Source organism: Mchenga conophoros, linkage group LG16, assembly GCF_057382185.1.
Source record: "Mchenga conophoros isolate Kocher_MC1m ecotype Shallow Benthic linkage group LG16, M_conophoros_male_GT1.1, whole genome shotgun sequence".
NCBI lineage: Eukaryota > Metazoa > Chordata > Actinopteri > Cichliformes > Cichlidae > Mchenga > Mchenga conophoros.
Genome location: NC_140541.1, coordinates 32,477,574 through 32,494,352, shown reverse-complemented (window position 1 = coordinate 32,494,352; position 16,779 = coordinate 32,477,574). Strand labels below are relative to the sequence as shown.

The 16,779-nt window shown below is 44.4% G+C and overlaps 10 protein-coding genes across 11 annotated transcripts in view; all 10 read left to right on the top strand.

The window, feature by feature from the left end:
* Positions 1–16,779, top strand: part of LOC146557102 (collagen alpha-3(VI) chain-like) — a 104,282-nt gene that overhangs the window by 20,660 nt on the left and 66,843 nt on the right. The window lies entirely within an intron of this gene.
* LOC146557137 (collagen alpha-3(VI) chain-like) lies at positions 1,696–3,123 on the top strand. Its single transcript, XM_085250082.1, has 2 exons — positions 1,696–2,233; positions 2,483–3,123. Exons 1-2 carry the CDS (start codon positions 1,711–1,713, stop codon positions 3,121–3,123), a joined length of 1,164 nt encoding a protein of 387 aa, XP_085106208.1. The 5' UTR covers positions 1,696–1,710.
* Positions 3,410–4,803, top strand: LOC146557136 (collagen alpha-3(VI) chain-like). Its single transcript, XM_085250103.1, has 2 exons — positions 3,410–3,932; positions 4,187–4,803. Exons 1-2 carry the CDS (start codon positions 3,410–3,412, stop codon positions 4,801–4,803), a joined length of 1,140 nt encoding a protein of 379 aa, XP_085106229.1.
* LOC146557135 (collagen alpha-3(VI) chain-like) lies at positions 5,077–6,593 on the top strand. The gene is made up of 3 exons (XM_085249545.1): positions 5,077–5,599; positions 5,850–6,449; positions 6,568–6,593. Exons 1-3 carry the CDS (start codon positions 5,077–5,079, stop codon positions 6,591–6,593), a joined length of 1,149 nt encoding a protein of 382 aa, XP_085105671.1.
* Positions 6,518–8,157, top strand: LOC146557134 (collagen alpha-3(VI) chain-like). The gene is made up of 2 exons (XM_085250089.1): positions 6,518–7,297; positions 7,517–8,157. Exons 1-2 carry the CDS (start codon positions 6,775–6,777, stop codon positions 8,155–8,157), a joined length of 1,164 nt encoding a protein of 387 aa, XP_085106215.1. The 5' UTR covers positions 6,518–6,774.
* Positions 8,443–9,836, top strand: LOC146557133 (collagen alpha-3(VI) chain-like). The gene is made up of 2 exons (XM_085250100.1): positions 8,443–8,965; positions 9,220–9,836. The coding sequence occupies exons 1-2, from the start codon at positions 8,443–8,445 to the stop codon at positions 9,834–9,836; spliced, it is 1,140 nt and encodes a 379-aa protein (XP_085106226.1).
* LOC146557132 (collagen alpha-3(VI) chain-like) lies at positions 10,110–11,503 on the top strand. The gene is made up of 2 exons (XM_085250108.1): positions 10,110–10,632; positions 10,887–11,503. Exons 1-2 carry the CDS (start codon positions 10,110–10,112, stop codon positions 11,501–11,503), a joined length of 1,140 nt encoding a protein of 379 aa, XP_085106234.1.
* LOC146557131 (collagen alpha-3(VI) chain-like) lies at positions 11,777–13,293 on the top strand. The gene is made up of 3 exons (XM_085249543.1): positions 11,777–12,299; positions 12,550–13,149; positions 13,268–13,293. The coding sequence occupies exons 1-3, from the start codon at positions 11,777–11,779 to the stop codon at positions 13,291–13,293; spliced, it is 1,149 nt and encodes a 382-aa protein (XP_085105669.1).
* Positions 13,218–14,858, top strand: LOC146557130 (collagen alpha-3(VI) chain-like). Its single transcript, XM_085250092.1, has 2 exons — positions 13,218–13,997; positions 14,218–14,858. The coding sequence occupies exons 1-2, from the start codon at positions 13,475–13,477 to the stop codon at positions 14,856–14,858; spliced, it is 1,164 nt and encodes a 387-aa protein (XP_085106218.1). The 5' UTR covers positions 13,218–13,474.
* Positions 15,144–16,537, top strand: LOC146557129 (collagen alpha-3(VI) chain-like). The gene is made up of 2 exons (XM_085250099.1): positions 15,144–15,666; positions 15,921–16,537. The coding sequence occupies exons 1-2, from the start codon at positions 15,144–15,146 to the stop codon at positions 16,535–16,537; spliced, it is 1,140 nt and encodes a 379-aa protein (XP_085106225.1).

The window sequence follows — 16,779 nt, the reverse complement described above, 5'->3', positions numbered from 1 at the left end:
TCGTTTAGGTTATATGTAAGAGGTAAATGTTGTAAAATATTTCATAACCCATTTCAGATACATCTGTGACAGCAGAAACAGGATTCCAGAGTGCTGATATTGTTTTTCTTCTTGATGGATCTGATGATATGCAACCAAGTGAACAACAAGCTTTGGAATTTGTCAGAGAGTTTGTCAAGCAAATAGAAATTGGGCCAAGAAAAGCACAAGTTGCTTTAATCCAGTACAGCACAGAGCCCACAACTGAGTTTCTTCTAAACAAATACTTAATGAAAGATGATATCATTAATCATTTGGACAACATGAAACTGAAAGGAGGGTCCACTGTGAACATTGGTGTAGCCCTTGATTATGTGAAAAATAATGTCTTCACTGCTTCATCTGGAAGCAGAGCACTGCATGCAGTCCCACAGATACTGATACTCTTCAGTGGAAGAAATTCAAATGATGAAATCTTAGGTCCATTAGAAAGGCTCCGAAATGTGGGAATTGTTCTTTTTGGCATTGGTGTGAATAATGCTGATAGGTTTGAGATGGAACAATTAGCTCCTACAGCAATGTATTTTATAAAGAATACTTCTGACTTTCCTCATGTGAGAGAGCAGTTGCTGTCTGTCATATCCTCTCTCAAAAGTACTATCACACCTCATGTGGGTAAGTGAAAATAACATTTGATGATATGAAGTTTGATTAAACAAATATCTCATTTAATATTATTTAAATACAAACCTTGTAAACCTCATGCTGAAGTGTCTTCAACAGTAATTTGATGACTGTTGAATTGGTTAGAAACAACATTTAGACATTTACATGATTTTGAATTTTTTTAGGTTCAAGCTCCAGCATAAAACGAAATATTGTATTTCTCATTGATGGATCTGATGATGTCAGGATGAGTTTCAGTGCCATACGTGAATTTGTTGCCAAAATGGTTGCGAGCTTTGACCTGGACCAAAGAAAAGATAAAGTTGCAGTTGTGCAGTATAGCAACAATGCTGAACTTAACTTTAATCTGGATACTTACAAAACAAAAGCTGATGTCCTAAAGCACATTACAAGTCTTAAACCCAAAGGTGGAAGGCCACAGTATATTGGGGCAGGACTGCAATTTGTGAAGGATAATGTCTTTGTTCCAAATGCTGGAAGTCGACAAGATGAAGGAGTCAAACAAATACTTATTGTATTGGCTGGTGGAAGATCAAGAGATTCTCCAAGAGGACCAGCAAGTATGCTTAAAACAGCAGGTGTCACTACATTTGCAATTGGATCAAGAATGTCCAATTCAGCTGAGATGGAAATGATTTCATCAAACCCAAATTTCAAATACTCAGTCCCAGACTTTGTAAATCTGCCTCGAATTCAGGAAAGTTTGAAGAGTCACTTTACTAAAATGGCAGTTGAAGGGGAAACAATGGGAGGTAAGAATTTAAATGATTTGTCAAATTTAATACGTTAATTTTAATATGTAGATTTTATTCAAGTGAATTAGAGGTGAGTAAAAATTAATCAGCAACTGTATTTCTAATTAAAGAAGAAAAAAAGAAAACAATGAGTGTGAGTTGAATAAATGGCTTTATGTTGAAGAACATTTGACAGGCCAAGATAAACATGTTGAAAACTTTATATCCCTTAGTGGTCAGACAGCCAGCAGGAAGGGATGTGGTGTTTTTGCTGGATGGATCTGATGCTACTAGAAGTGGATTCCCAGCTATGAGAGACTTTGTCCAAAAACAAGTAGACACACTCAGTGTGGATGATGGCAAAGACCGTGTGTCGGTTGTTCAGTACAGCAGCGATCCAGCCGTCCAGTTCTATCTGAACACGTACACCACAAAAAGAGAGGTCCTTGACAGTGTCAGAGGTTTGAGGCACAAAGGCGGACGACCCCTCAACACTGGAGCAGCTCTCCGGTACTTGAGGGATAACGTCTTCACGGCCTCTGCCGGAAGCAGGCGGCCCTCAGGAGTTCCGCAGGTCCTAATATTGATCACTGGTGGAAGATCATTTGACAGTATTGATGAACCAGCCTCTGCTCTCAAACAGCTGGGTGTCTTGACCATTGCAATTGGAACCCGAGGCTCTGACCCCAGAGAACTTCAGACCATAACTGGCGAGCCCAGTCATGCTGTATCTGTGTCTGAGTTCACTGACCTTCCCAATGTTCAAGAACAGCTCTCTTCTGTAATGAGCACAGTGCCAATGAGGGTCACACCTTTGACCCCAACAGTAACTGGTAAGAACATGACCCATCTTCAAAGTCCAGTATCATTGTAGGAAACAGTGTGAAAAGAAATCATTTGGTTTTGCTGTGTTTAATCAGCCAGTGGATTGTTTTTCCTTTTTTTTGTTCTGTTTTCGTTTTTGTTTTTTTTATAAAATAGTTGTGGTTGTAAAGAAAGAGTTCACTTTTACCATGGTGCTTTTTAGCTGCAAAATATTTGATTGACCAAGTTAAACATATGGTAAATCTCATGTCTCTTAGTGGTCAGACAGCCAGCAGGAAGGGATGTGGTGTTTTTGCTGGATGGATCTGATGCTACTAGAAGTGGATTCCCAGCTATGAGAGACTTTGTCCAAAAACAAGTAGACACACTCAGTGTGGATGATGGCAAAGACCGTGTGTCGGTTGTTCAGTACAGCAGCGATCCAGCCGTCCAGTTCTATCTGAACACGTACACCACAAAAAGAGAGGTCCTTGACAGTGTCAGAGGTTTGAGGCACAAAGGCGGACGACCCCTCAACACTGGAGCAGCTCTCCGGTACTTGAGGGATAACGTCTTCACGGCCTCTGCCGGAAGCAGGCGGCCCTCAGGAGTTCCGCAGGTCCTAATATTGATCACTGGTGGAAGATCATTTGACAGTATTGATGAACCAGCCTCTGCTCTCAAACAGCTGGGTGTCTTGACCATTGCAATTGGAACCCGAGGCTCTGACCCCAGAGAACTTCAGACCATAACTGGCGAGCCCAGTCATGCTGTATCTGTGTCTGAGTTCACTGACCTTCCCAATGTTCAAGAACAGCTCTCTTCTGTAATGAGCACAGTGCCAATGAGGGTCACACCTTTGACCCCAACAGTAACTGGTAAGAACATGACCCATCTTCAAAGTCCAGTATCATTGTAGGAAACAGTGTGAAAAGAAATCATTTGGTTTTGCTGTGTTTAATCAGCCAGTGGATTGTTTTTCCTTTTTTTTTGTTCTGTTTTCGTTTTTGTTTTTTTTATAAAATAGTTGTGGTTGTAAAGAAAGAGTTCACTTTTACCATGGTGCTTTTTAGCTGCAAAATATTTGATTGACCAAGTTAAACATATGGTAAATCTCATGTCTCTTAGTGGTCAGACAGCCAGCAGGAAGGGATGTGGTGTTTTTGCTGGATGGATCTGATGCTACTAGAAGTGGATTCCCAGCTATGAGAGACTTTGTCCAAAAACAAGTAGACACACTCAGTGTGGATGATGGCAAAGACCGTGTGTCGGTTGTTCAGTACAGCAGCGATCCAGCCGTCCAGTTCTATCTGAACACGTACACCACAAAAAGAGAGGTCCTTGACAGTGTCAGAGGTTTGAGGCACAAAGGCGGACGACCCCTCAACACTGGAGCAGCTCTCCGGTACTTGAGGGATAACGTCTTCACGGCCTCTGCCGGAAGCAGGCAGCCATCAGGAGTTCCGCAGGTCCTAATATTGATCACTGGTGGAAGATCATTTGACAGTATTGATGAACCAGCCTCTGCTCTCAAACAGCTGGGTGTCTTGACCATTGCAATTGGAACCCGAGGCTCTGACCCCAGAGAACTTCAGACCATAACTGGCGAGCCCAGTTATGCTCTATCTGTGTCTGAACTTACTGACCTACCCAAAGTGCAACAGCAACTTGAGTCCTCTGTGGAAGCTGCAGTTTTTGAAGTCACCCCAGAATTACCAACCGTAATTGGTACGTTGTCAGACACATCCTGTTGCTTGCTCCAAAAGTTATTAATTTTAGCTACAGTGAGGAAAAGCAAATAAATGAATGTGATGTGTGTATAGGTTTTTTGTGCATTTCAAACCAGTTGGTAGCATGCTGTGGTCTTTCTAAAACAGAAGTAGGCCAGGCTAGTGTTGTTAAAATATTAGTGTGCCAGTGAAAGATAATCTCACAAGCTTTGTGAAAGGTTTTCATTTTTTTGTCCTACTGTCTTTTCTCAGCTTCACGTGACAGAAAAGATATTGTATTCCTTCTGGATGGTTCTGATGGCACAAGGAATGGCTTTCCTGCCATGCGTGATTTTGTAGAGAGAGTGGTGGAGAAAATCAATGTGGGAGAAAACAAAGACCATGTCTCTGTGGTCCAGTACAGCAGAGAACCAGAGGTCCATTTCTATCTGAACACATATACCACAAGGGAGGATGTGGTGGACTCGGTCAGAGGGCTTAGACACAGAGGAGGAAGACCCCTAAACACTGGGGCAGCTCTCCAATACGTCAGAGACAACGTCTTTACAAACTCCTCTGGAAGTAGACGCCTGCAGGGTGTCCCACAGATATTGATCTTACTAACTGGGGGAAGGTCTTTTGACAATGTAGATAGCCCAGCCTCAGCTCTCAAACAGCAGGGCATTTATGTGATTGGCATTGGAACTAGGACCTCAGATGCTAGAGAGCTGCAGAAACTATCATATGAGCCCAGTTATGCTCTGTCAGTGTCCGAGTTCCCTGACCTTCCCAGTGTCCAAGAACAGCTCTCTTCTGTAATGAGCAAAGTGATAGTGAGGGCCACGCCCATGACACCAACAGTGACCGGTAAGAACGTGACTCCTTTGTAATCTCCAGTATCATGGTAGGAAACAGTGTGAAAAGAAACCAAATGTGATTTGCTGTGTTCAGTTAGCTAGTGGATTGAGTTTTTTTTTTTAAATAGTTGTGCTTGCGAAGAAAGAGTTCAATTTCAAGATGTTTCTCTTTAGCTGCAAAATATTTGATTGACCAAGTTAAACATATGGTAAATCTCATGTCTCTTAGTGGTCAGACAGCCAGCAGGAAGGGATGTGGTGTTTTTGCTGGATGGATCTGATGCTACTAGAAGTGGATTCCCAGCTATGAGAGACTTTGTCCAAAAACAAGTAGACACACTCAGTGTGGATGATGGCAAAGACCGTGTGTCGGTTGTTCAGTACAGCAGCGATCCAGCCGTCCAGTTCTATCTGAACACGTACACCACAAAAAGAGAGGTCCTTGACAGTGTCAGAGGTTTGAGGCACAAAGGCGGACGACCCCTCAACACTGGAGCAGCTCTCCGGTACTTGAGGGATAACGTCTTCACGGCCTCTGCCGGAAGCAGGCGGCCCTCAGGAGTTCCGCAGGTCCTAATATTGATCACTGGTGGAAGATCATTTGACAGTATTGATGAACCAGCCTCTGCTCTCAAACAGCTGGGTGTCTTGACCATTGCAATTGGAACCCGAGGCTCTGACCCCAGAGAACTTCAGACCATAACTGGCGAGCCCAGTCATGCTGTATCTGTGTCTGAGTTCACTGACCTTCCCAATGTTCAAGAACAGCTCTCTTCTGTAATGAGCACAGTGCCAATGAGGGTCACACCTTTGACCCCAACAGTAACTGGTAAGAACATGACCCATCTTCAAAGTCCAGTATCATTGTAGGAAACAGTGTGAAAAGAAATCATTTGGTTTTGCTGTGTTTAATCAGCCAGTGGATTGTTTTTCCTTTTTTTTTGTTCTGTTTTCGTTTTTGTTTTTTTTATAAAATAGTTGTGGTTGTAAAGAAAGAGTTCACTTTTACCATGGTGCTTTTTAGCTGCAAAATATTTGATTGACCAAGTTAAACATATGGTAAATCTCATGTCTCTTAGTGGTCAGACAGCCAGCAGGAAGGGATGTGGTGTTTTTGCTGGATGGATCTGATGCTACTAGAAGTGGATTCCCAGCTATGAGAGACTTTGTCCAAAAACAAGTAGACACACTCAGTGTGGATGATGGCAAAGACCGTGTGTCGGTTGTTCAGTACAGCAGCGATCCAGCCGTCCAGTTCTATCTGAACACGTACACCACAAAAAGAGAGGTCCTTGACAGTGTCAGAGGTTTGAGGCACAAAGGCGGACGACCCCTCAACACTGGAGCAGCTCTCCGGTACTTGAGGGATAACGTCTTCACGGCCTCTGCCGGAAGCAGGCAGCCATCAGGAGTTCCGCAGGTCCTAATATTGATCACTGGTGGAAGATCATTTGACAGTATTGATGAACCAGCCTCTGCTCTCAAACAGCTGGGTGTCTTGACCATTGCAATTGGAACCCGAGGCTCTGACCCCAGAGAACTTCAGACCATAACTGGCGAGCCCAGTTATGCTCTATCTGTGTCTGAACTTACTGACCTACCCAAAGTGCAACAGCAACTTGAGTCCTCTGTGGAAGCTGCAGTTTTTGAAGTCACCCCAGAATTACCAACCGTAATTGGTACGTTGTCAGACACATCCTGTTGCTTGCTCCAAAAGTTATTAATTTTAGCTACAGTGAGGAAAAGCAAATAAATGAATGTGATGTGTGTATAGGTTTTTTGTGCATTTCAAACCAGTTGGTAGCATGCTGTGGTCTTTCTAAAACAGAAGTAGGCCAGGCTAGTGTTGTTAAAATATTAGTGTGCCAGTGAAAGATAATCTCACAAGCTTTGTGAAAGGTTTTCATTTTTTTGTCCTACTGTCTTTTCTCAGCTTCACGTGACAGAAAAGATATTGTATTCCTTCTGGATGGTTCTGATGGCACAAGGAATGGCTTTCCTGCCATGCGTGATTTTGTAGAGAGAGTGGTGGAGAAAATCAATGTGGGAGAAAACAAAGACCATGTCTCTGTGGTCCAGTACAGCAGAGAACCAGAGGTCCATTTCTATCTGAACACATATACCACAAGGGAGGATGTGGTGGACTCGGTCAGAGGGCTTAGACACAGAGGAGGAAGACCCCTAAACACTGGGGCAGCTCTCCAATACGTCAGAGACAACGTCTTTACAAACTCCTCTGGAAGTAGACGCCTGCAGGGTGTCCCACAGATATTGATCTTACTAACTGGGGGAAGGTCTTTTGACAATGTAGATAGCCCAGCCTCAGCTCTCAAACAGCAGGGCATTTATGTGATTGGCATTGGAACTAGGACCTCAGATGCTAGAGAGCTGCAGAAACTATCATATGAGCCCAGTTATGCTCTGTCAGTGTCCGAGTTCACTGACCTTCCCAGTGTCCAAGAACAGCTCTCTTCTGTAATGAGCAAAGTGATAGTGAGGGCCACGCCCATGACACCAACAGTGACCGGTAAGAACGTGACTCCTTTGTAATCTCCAGTATCATGGTAGGAAACAGTGTGAAAAGAAACCAAATGTGATTTGCTGTGTTCAGTTAGCTAGTGGATTGTGTTTTTTTTTTTAAATAGTTGTGCTTGCGAAGAAAGAGTTCAATTTCAAGATGTTTCTCTTTAGCTGCAAAATATTTGATTGACCAAGTTAAACATATGGTAAATCTCATGTCTCTTAGTGGTCAGACAGCCAGCAGGAAGGGATGTGGTGTTTTTGCTGGATGGATCTGATGCTACTAGAAGTGGATTCCCAGCTATGAGAGACTTTGTCCAAAAACAAGTAGACACACTCAGTGTGGATGATGGCAAAGACCGTGTGTCGGTTGTTCAGTACAGCAGCGATCCAGCCGTCCAGTTCTATCTGAACACGTACACCACAAAAAGAGAGGTCCTTGACAGTGTCAGAGGTTTGAGGCACAAAGGCGGACGACCCCTCAACACTGGAGCAGCTCTCCGGTACTTGAGGGATAACGTCTTCACGGCTTCTGCCGGAAGCAGGCGGCCCTCAGGAGTTCCGCAGGTCCTAATATTGATCACTGGTGGAAGATCATTTGACAGTATTGATGAACCAGCCTCTGCTCTCAAACAGCTGGGTGTCTTGACCATTGCAATTGGAACCCGAGGCTCTGACCCCAGAGAACTTCAGACCATAACTGGCGAGCCCAGTCATGCTGTATCTGTGTCTGAGTTCACTGACCTTCCCAATGTTCAAGAACAGCTCTCTTCTGTAATGAGCACAGTGCCAATGAGGGTCACACCTTTGACCCCAACAGTAACTGGTAAGAACATGACCCATCTTCAAAGTCCAGTATCATTGTAGGAAACAGTGTGAAAAGAAATCATTTGGTTTTGCTGTGTTTAATCAGCCAGTGGATTGTTTTTCCTTTTTTTTGTTCTGTTTTCGTTTTTGTTTTTTTTATAAAATAGTTGTGGTTGTAAAGAAAGAGTTCACTTTTACCATGGTGCTTTTTAGCTGCAAAATATTTGATTGACCAAGTTAAACATATGGTAAATCTCATGTCTCTTAGTGGTCAGACAGCCAGCAGGAAGGGATGTGGTGTTTTTGCTGGATGGATCTGATGCTACTAGAAGTGGATTCCCAGCTATGAGAGACTTTGTCCAAAAACAAGTAGACACACTCAGTGTGGATGATGGCAAAGACCGTGTGTCGGTTGTTCAGTACAGCAGCGATCCAGCCGTCCAGTTCTATCTGAACACGTACACCACAAAAAGAGAGGTCCTTGACAGTGTCAGAGGTTTGAGGCACAAAGGCGGACGACCCCTCAACACTGGAGCAGCTCTCCGGTACTTGAGGGATAACGTCTTCACGGCCTCTGCCGGAAGCAGGCGGCCATCAGGAGTTCCGCAGGTCCTAATATTGATCACTGGTGGAAGATCATTTGACAGTATTGATGAACCAGCCTCTGCTCTCAAACAGCTGGGTGTCTTGACCATTGCAATTGGAACCCGAGGCTCTGACCCCAGAGAACTTCAGACCATAACTGGCGAGCCCAGTTATGCTCTATCTGTGTCTGAACTTACTGACCTACCCAAAGTGCAACAGCAACTTGAGTCCTCTGTGGAAGCTGCAGTTTTTGAAGTCACCCCAGAATTACCAACCGTAATTGGTACGTTGTCAGACACATCCTGTTGCTTGCTCCAAAAGTTATTAATTTTAGCTACAGTGAGGAAAAGCAAATAAATGAATGTGATGTGTGTATAGGTTTTTTGTGCATTTCAAACCAGTTGGTAGCATGCTGTGGTCTTTCTAAAACAGAAGTAGGCCAGGCTAGTGTTGTTAAAATATTAGTGTGCCAGTGAAAGATAATCTCACAAGCTTTGTGAAAGGTTTTCATTTTTTTGTCCTACTGTCTTTTCTCAGCTTCACGTGACAGAAAAGATATTGTATTCCTTCTGGATGGTTCTGATGGCACAAGGAATGGCTTTCCTGCCATGCGTGATTTTGTAGAGAGAGTGGTGGAGAAAATCAATGTGGGAGAAAACAAAGACCATGTCTCTGTGGTCCAGTACAGCAGAGAACCAGAGGTCCATTTCTATCTGAACACATATACCACAAGGGAGGATGTGGTGGACTCGGTCAGAGGGCTTAGACACAGAGGAGGAAGACCCCTAAACACTGGGGCAGCTCTCCAATACGTCAGAGACAACGTCTTTACAAACTCCTCTGGAAGTAGACGCCTGCAGGGTGTCCCACAGATATTGATCTTACTAACTGGGGGAAGGTCTTTTGACAATGTAGATAGCCCAGCCTCAGCTCTCAAACAGCAGGGCATTTATGTGATTGGCATTGGAACTAGGACCTCAGATGCTAGAGAGCTGCAGAAACTATCATATGAGCCCAGTTATGCTCTGTCAGTGTCCGAGTTCACTGACCTTCCCAGTGTCCAAGAACAGCTCTCTTCTGTAATGAGCAAAGTGATAGTGAGGGCCACGCCCATGACACCAACAGTGACCGGTAAGAACGTGACTCCTTTGTAATCTCCAGTATCATGGTAGGAAACAGTGTGAAAAGAAACCAAATGTGATTTGCTGTGTTCAGTTAGCTAGTGGATTGTGTTTTTTTTTTTAAATAGTTGTGCTTGCGAAGAAAGAGTTCAATTTCAAGATGTTTCTCTTTAGCTGCAAAATATTTGATTGACCAAGTTAAACATATGGTAAATCTCATGTCTCTTAGTGGTCAGACAGCCAGCAGGAAGGGATGTGGTGTTTTTGCTGGATGGATCTGATGCTACTAGAAGTGGATTCCCAGCTATGAGAGACTTTGTCCAAAAACAAGTAGACACACTCAGTGTGGATGATGGCAAAGACCGTGTGTCGGTTGTTCAGTACAGCAGCGATCCAGCCGTCCAGTTCTATCTGAACACGTACACCACAAAAAGAGAGGTCCTTGACAGTGTCAGAGGTTTGAGGCACAAAGGCGGACGACCCCTCAACACTGGAGCAGCTCTCCGGTACTTGAGGGATAACGTCTTCACGGCCTCTGCCGGAAGCAGGCGGCCATCAGGAGTTCCGCAGGTCCTAATATTGATCACTGGTGGAAGATCATTTGACAGTATTGATGAACCAGCCTCTGCTCTCAAACAGCTGGGTGTCTTGACCATTGCAATTGGAACCCGAGGCTCTGACCCCAGAGAACTTCAGACCATAACTGGCGAGCCCAGTTATGCTCTATCTGTGTCTGAACTTACTGACCTACCCAAAGTGCAACAGCAACTTGAGTCCTCTGTGGAAGCTGCAGTTTTTGAAGTCACCCCAGAATTACCAACCGTAATTGGTACGTTGTCAGACACATCCTGTTGCTTGCTCCAAAAGTTATTAATTTTAGCTACAGTGAGGAAAAGCAAATAAATGAATGTGATGTGTGTATAGGTTTTTTGTGCATTTCAAACCAGTTGGTAGCATGCTGTGGTCTTTCTAAAACAGAAGTAGGCCAGGCTAGTGTTGTTAAAATATTAGTGTGCCAGTGAAAGATAATCTCACAAGCTTTGTGAAAGGTTTTCATTTTTTTGTCCTACTGTCTTTTCTCAGCTTCACGTGACAGAAAAGATATTGTATTCCTTCTGGATGGTTCTGATGGCACAAGGAATGGCTTTCCTGCCATGCGTGATTTTGTAGAGAGAGTGGTGGAGAAAATCAATGTGGGAGAAAACAAAGACCATGTCTCTGTGGTCCAGTACAGCAGAGAACCAGAGGTCCATTTCTATCTGAACACATATACCACAAGGGAGGATGTGGTGGACTCAGTCAGAGGGCTTAGACACAGAGGAGGAAGACCCCTAAACACTGGGGCAGCTCTCCAATACGTCAGAGACAACGTCTTTACAAACTCCTCTGGAAGTAGACGCCTGCAGGGTGTCCCACAGATATTGATCTTACTAACTGGGGGAAGGTCTTTTGACAATGTAGATAGCCCAGCCTCAGCTCTCAAACAGCAGGGCATTTATGTGATTGGCATTGGAACTAGGACCTCAGATGCTAGAGAGCTGCAGAAACTATCATATGAGCCCAGTTATGCTCTGTCAGTGTCCGAGTTCACTGACCTTCCCAGTGTCCAAGAACAGCTCTCTTCTGTAATGAGCAAAGTGATAGTGAGGGCCACGCCCATGACACCAACAGTGACCGGTAAGAACGTGACTCCTTTGTAATCTCCAGTATCATGGTAGGAAACAGTGTGAAAAGAAACCAAATGTGATTTGCTGTGTTCAGTTAGCTAGTGGATTGTGTTTTTTTTTTTAAATAGTTGTGCTTGCGAAGAAAGAGTTCAATTTCAAGATGTTTCTCTTTAGCTGCAAAATATTTGATTGACCAAGTTAAACATATGGTAAATCTCATGTCTCTTAGTGGTCAGACAGCCAGCAGGAAGGGATGTGGTGTTTTTGCTGGATGGATCTGATGCTACTAGAAGTGGATTCCCAGCTATGAGAGACTTTGTCCAAAAACAAGTAGACACACTCAGTGTGGATGATGGCAAAGACCGTGTGTCGGTTGTTCAGTACAGCAGCGATCCAGCCGTCCAGTTCTATCTGAACACGTACACCACAAAAAGAGAGGTCCTTGACAGTGTCAGAGGTTTGAGGCACAAAGGCGGACGACCCCTCAACACTGGAGCAGCTCTCCGGTACTTGAGGGATAACGTCTTCACGGCCTCTGCCGGAAGCAGGCGGCCCTCAGGAGTTCCGCAGGTCCTAATATTGATCACTGGTGGAAGATCATTTGACAGTATTGATGAACCAGCCTCTGCTCTCAAACAGCTGGGTGTCTTGACCATTGCAATTGGAACCCGAGGCTCTGACCCCAGAGAACTTCAGACCATAACTGGCGAGCCCAGTCATGCTGTATCTGTGTCTGAGTTCACTGACCTTCCCAATGTTCAAGAACAGCTCTCTTCTGTAATGAGCACAGTGCCAATGAGGGTCACACCTTTGACCCCAACAGTAACTGGTAAGAACATGACCCATCTTCAAAGTCCAGTATCATTGTAGGAAACAGTGTGAAAAGAAATCATTTGGTTTTGCTGTGTTTAATCAGCCAGTGGATTGTTTTTCCTTTTTTTTTGTTCTGTTTTCGTTTTTGTTTTTTTTATAAAATAGTTGTGGTTGTAAAGAAAGAGTTCACTTTTACCATGGTGCTTTTTAGCTGCAAAATATTTGATTGACCAAGTTAAACATATGGTAAATCTCATGTCTCTTAGTGGTCAGACAGCCAGCAGGAAGGGATGTGGTGTTTTTGCTGGATGGATCTGATGCTACTAGAAGTGGATTCCCAGCTATGAGAGACTTTGTCCAAAAACAAGTAGACACACTCAGTGTGGATGATGGCAAAGACCGTGTGTCGGTTGTTCAGTACAGCAGCGATCCAGCCGTCCAGTTCTATCTGAACACGTACACCACAAAAAGAGAGGTCCTTGACAGTGTCAGAGGTTTGAGGCACAAAGGCGGACGACCCCTCAACACTGGAGCAGCTCTCCGGTACTTGAGGGATAACGTCTTCACGGCCTCTGCCGGAAGCAGGCGGCCATCAGGAGTTCCGCAGGTCCTAATATTGATCACTGGTGGAAGATCATTTGACAGTATTGATGAACCAGCCTCTGCTCTCAAACAGCTGGGTGTCTTGACCATTGCAATTGGAACCCGAGGCTCTGACCCCAGAGAACTTCAGACCATAACTGGCGAGCCCAGTTATGCTCTATCTGTGTCTGAACTTACTGACCTACCCAAAGTGCAACAGCAACTTGAGTCCTCTGTGGAAGCTGCAGTTTTTGAAGTCACCCCAGAATTACCAACCGTAATTGGTACGTTGTCAGACACATCCTGTTGCTTGCTCCAAAAGTTATTAATTTTAGCTACAGTGAGGAAAAGCAAATAAATGAATGTGATGTGTGTATAGGTTTTTTGTGCATTTCAAACCAGTTGGTAGCATGCTGTGGTCTTTCTAAAACAGAAGTAGGCCAGGCTAGTGTTGTTAAAATATTAGTGTGCCAGTGAAAGATAATCTCACAAGCTTTGTGAAAGGTTTTCATTTTTTTGTCCTACTGTCTTTTCTCAGCTTCACGTGACAGAAAAGATATTGTATTCCTTCTGGATGGTTCTGATGGCACAAGGAATGGCTTTCCTGCCATGCGTGATTTTGTAGAGAGAGTGGTGGAGAAAATCAATGTGGGAGAAAACAAAGACCATGTCTCTGTGGTCCAGTACAGCAGAGAACCAGAGGTCCATTTCTATCTGAACACATATACCACAAGGGAGGATGTGGTGGACTCGGTCAGAGGGCTTAGACACAGAGGAGGAAGACCCCTAAACACTGGGGCAGCTCTCCAATACGTCAGAGACAACGTCTTTACAAACTCCTCTGGAAGTAGACGCCTGCAGGGTGTCCCACAGATATTGATCTTACTAACTGGGGGAAGGTCTTTTGACAATGTAGATAGCCCAGCCTCAGCTCTCAAACAGCAGGGCATTTATGTGATTGGCATTGGAACTAGGACCTCAGATGCTAGAGAGCTGCAGAAACTATCATATGAGCCCAGTTATGCTCTGTCAGTGTCCGAGTTCACTGACCTTCCCAGTGTCCAAGAACAGCTCTCTTCTGTAATGAGCAAAGTGATAGTGAGGGCCACGCCCATGACACCAACAGTGACCGGTAAGAACGTGACTCCTTTGTAATCTCCAGTATCATGGTAGGAAACAGTGTGAAAAGAAACCAAATGTGATTTGCTGTGTTCAGTTAGCTAGTGGATTGTCTTTTTTTTTTTTAAATAGTTGTGCTTGCGAAGAAAGAGTTCAATTTCAAGATGTTTCTCTTTAGCTGCAAAATATTTGATTGACCAAGTTAAACGTATGGTAAATCTCATGTCTCTTAGTGGTCAGACAGCCAGCAGGAAGGGATGTGGTGTTTTTGCTGGATGGATCTGATGCTACTAGAAGTGGATTCCCAGCTATGAGAGACTTTGTCCAAAAACAAGTAGACACACTCAGTGTGGATGATGGCAAAGACCGTGTGTCGGTTGTTCAGTACAGCAGCGATCCAGCCGTCCAGTTCTATCTGAACACGTACACCACAAAAAGAGAGGTCCTTGACAGTGTCAGAGGTTTGAGGCACAAAGGCGGACGACCCCTCAACACTGGAGCAGCTCTCCGGTACTTGAGGGATAACGTCTTCACGGCCTCTGCCGGAAGCAGGCGGCCATCAGGAGTTCCGCAGGTCCTAATATTGATCACTGGTGGAAGATCATTTGACAGTATTGATGAACCAGCCTCTGCTCTCAAACAGCTGGGTGTCTTGACCATTGCAATTGGAACCCGAGGCTCTGACCCCAGAGAACTTCAGACCATAACTGGCGAGCCCAGTCATGCTGTATCTGTGTCTGAGTTCACTGACCTTCCCAATGTTCAAGAACAGCTCTCTTCTGTAATGAGCACAGTGCCAATGAGGGTCACACCTTTGACCCCAACAGTAACTGGTAAGAACATGACCCATCTTCAAAGTCCAGTATCATTGTAGGAAACAGTGTGAAAAGAAATCATTTGGTTTTGCTGTGTTTAATCAGCCAGTGGATTGTTTTTCCTTTTTTTTGTTCTGTTTTCGTTTTTGTTTTTTTTATAAAATAGTTGTGGTTGTAAAGAAAGAGTTCACTTTTACCATGGTGCTTTTTAGCTGCAAAATATTTGATTGACCAAGTTAAACATATGGTAAATCTCATGTCTCTTAGTGGTCAGACAGCCAGCAGGAAGGGATGTGGTGTTTTTGCTGGATGGATCTGATGCTACTAGAAGTGGATTCCCAGCTATGAGAGACTTTGTCCAAAAACAAGTAGACACACTCAGTGTGGATGATGGCAAAGACCGTGTGTCGGTTGTTCAGTACAGCAGCGATCCAGCCGTCCAGTTCTATCTGAACACGTACACCACAAAAAGAGAGGTCCTTGACAGTGTCAGAGGTTTGAGGCACAAAGGCGGACGACCCCTCAACACTGGAGCAGCTCTCCGGTACTTGAGGGATAACGTCTTCACGGCCTCTGCCGGAAGCAGGCGGCCATCAGGAGTTCCGCAGGTCCTAATATTGATCACTGGTGGAAGATCATTTGACAGTATTGATGAACCAGCCTCTGCTCTCAAACAGCTGGGTGTCTTGACCATTGCAATTGGAACCCGAGGCTCTGACCCCAGAGAACTTCAGACCATAACTGGCGAGCCCAGTTATGCTCTATCTGTGTCTGAACTTACTGACCTACCCAAAGTGCAACAGCAACTTGAGTCCTCTGTGGAAGCTGCAGTTTTTGAAGTCACCCCAGAATTACCAACCGTAATTGGTACGTTGTCAGACACATCCTGTTGCTTGCTCCAAAAGTTATTAATTTTAGCTACAGTGAGGAAAAGCAAATAAATGAATGTGATGTGTGTATAGGTTTTTTGTGCATTTCAAACCAGTTGGTAGCATGCTGTGGTCTTTCTAAAACAGAAGTAGGCCAGGCTAGTGTTGTTAAAATATTAGTGTGCCAGTGAAAGATAATCTCACAAGCTTTGTGAAAGGTTTTCATTTTTTTGTCCTACTGTCTTTTCTCAGCTTCACGTGACAGAAAAGATATTGTATTCCTTCTGGATGGTTCTGATGGCACAAGGAATGGCTTTCCTGCCATGCGTGATTTTGTAGAGAGAGTGGTGGAGAAAATCAATGTGGGAGAAAACAAAGACCATGTCTCTGTGGTCCAGTACAGCAGAGAACCAGAGGTCCATTTCTATCTGAACACATATACCACAAGGGAGGATGTGGTGGACTCGGTCAGAGGGCTTAGACACAGAGGAGGAAGACCCCTAAACACTGGGGCAGCTCTCCAATACGTCAGAGACAACGTCTTTACAAACTCCTCTGGAAGTAGACGCCTGCAGGGTGTCCCACAGATATTGATCTTACTAACTGGGGGAAGGTCTTTTGACAATGTAGATAGCCCAGCCTCAGCTCTCAAACAGCAGGGCATTTATGTGATTGGCATTGGAACTAGGACCTCAGATGCTAGAGAGCTGCAGAAACTATCATATGAGCCCAGTTATGCTCTGTCAGTGTCCGAGTTCACTGACCTTCCCAGTGTCCAAGAACAGCTCTCTTCTGTAATGAGCAAAGTGATAGTGAGGGCCACGCCCATGACACCAACAGTGACCGGTAAGAACGTGACTCCTTTGTAATCTCCAGTATCATGGTAGGAAACAGTGTGAAAAGAAACCAAATGTGATTTGCTGTGTTCAGTTAGCTAGTGGATTGTGTTTTTTTTTTTAAATAGTTGTGCTTGCGAAGAAAGAGTTCAATTTCAAGATGTTTCTCTTTAGCTGCAAAATATTTGATTGACCAAGTTAAACATATGGTAAATCTCATGTCTCTTAGTGGTCAGACAGCCAGCAGGAAGGGATGTGGTGTTTTTGCTGGATGG

Coding starts and splice junctions, on each gene's coding strand:
- LOC146557137 (XM_085250082.1), top strand. CDS start 1,711: ATGAGAGACTTTGTCCAAAAACAAGTAGACACACTCAGTGTGGATGAT. Junction 2,234..2,482: donor TTTGACCCCAACAGTAACTG/GTAAGAACATGA, acceptor CATGTCTCTTAG/TGGTCAGACAGCCAGCAGGA.
- LOC146557136 (XM_085250103.1), top strand. CDS start 3,410: ATGAGAGACTTTGTCCAAAAACAAGTAGACACACTCAGTGTGGATGAT. Junction 3,933..4,186: donor AGAATTACCAACCGTAATTG/GTACGTTGTCAG, acceptor GTCTTTTCTCAG/CTTCACGTGACAGAAAAGAT.
- LOC146557135 (XM_085249545.1), top strand. CDS start 5,077: ATGAGAGACTTTGTCCAAAAACAAGTAGACACACTCAGTGTGGATGAT. Junction 5,600..5,849: donor TTTGACCCCAACAGTAACTG/GTAAGAACATGA, acceptor CATGTCTCTTAG/TGGTCAGACAGCCAGCAGGA. Junction 6,450..6,567: donor AGAATTACCAACCGTAATTG/GTACGTTGTCAG, acceptor ATTTCAAACCAG/TTGGTAGCATGCTGTGGTCT.
- LOC146557134 (XM_085250089.1), top strand. CDS start 6,775: ATGCGTGATTTTGTAGAGAGAGTGGTGGAGAAAATCAATGTGGGAGAA. Junction 7,298..7,516: donor CATGACACCAACAGTGACCG/GTAAGAACGTGA, acceptor CATGTCTCTTAG/TGGTCAGACAGCCAGCAGGA.
- LOC146557133 (XM_085250100.1), top strand. CDS start 8,443: ATGAGAGACTTTGTCCAAAAACAAGTAGACACACTCAGTGTGGATGAT. Junction 8,966..9,219: donor AGAATTACCAACCGTAATTG/GTACGTTGTCAG, acceptor GTCTTTTCTCAG/CTTCACGTGACAGAAAAGAT.
- LOC146557132 (XM_085250108.1), top strand. CDS start 10,110: ATGAGAGACTTTGTCCAAAAACAAGTAGACACACTCAGTGTGGATGAT. Junction 10,633..10,886: donor AGAATTACCAACCGTAATTG/GTACGTTGTCAG, acceptor GTCTTTTCTCAG/CTTCACGTGACAGAAAAGAT.
- LOC146557131 (XM_085249543.1), top strand. CDS start 11,777: ATGAGAGACTTTGTCCAAAAACAAGTAGACACACTCAGTGTGGATGAT. Junction 12,300..12,549: donor TTTGACCCCAACAGTAACTG/GTAAGAACATGA, acceptor CATGTCTCTTAG/TGGTCAGACAGCCAGCAGGA. Junction 13,150..13,267: donor AGAATTACCAACCGTAATTG/GTACGTTGTCAG, acceptor ATTTCAAACCAG/TTGGTAGCATGCTGTGGTCT.
- LOC146557130 (XM_085250092.1), top strand. CDS start 13,475: ATGCGTGATTTTGTAGAGAGAGTGGTGGAGAAAATCAATGTGGGAGAA. Junction 13,998..14,217: donor CATGACACCAACAGTGACCG/GTAAGAACGTGA, acceptor CATGTCTCTTAG/TGGTCAGACAGCCAGCAGGA.
- LOC146557129 (XM_085250099.1), top strand. CDS start 15,144: ATGAGAGACTTTGTCCAAAAACAAGTAGACACACTCAGTGTGGATGAT. Junction 15,667..15,920: donor AGAATTACCAACCGTAATTG/GTACGTTGTCAG, acceptor GTCTTTTCTCAG/CTTCACGTGACAGAAAAGAT.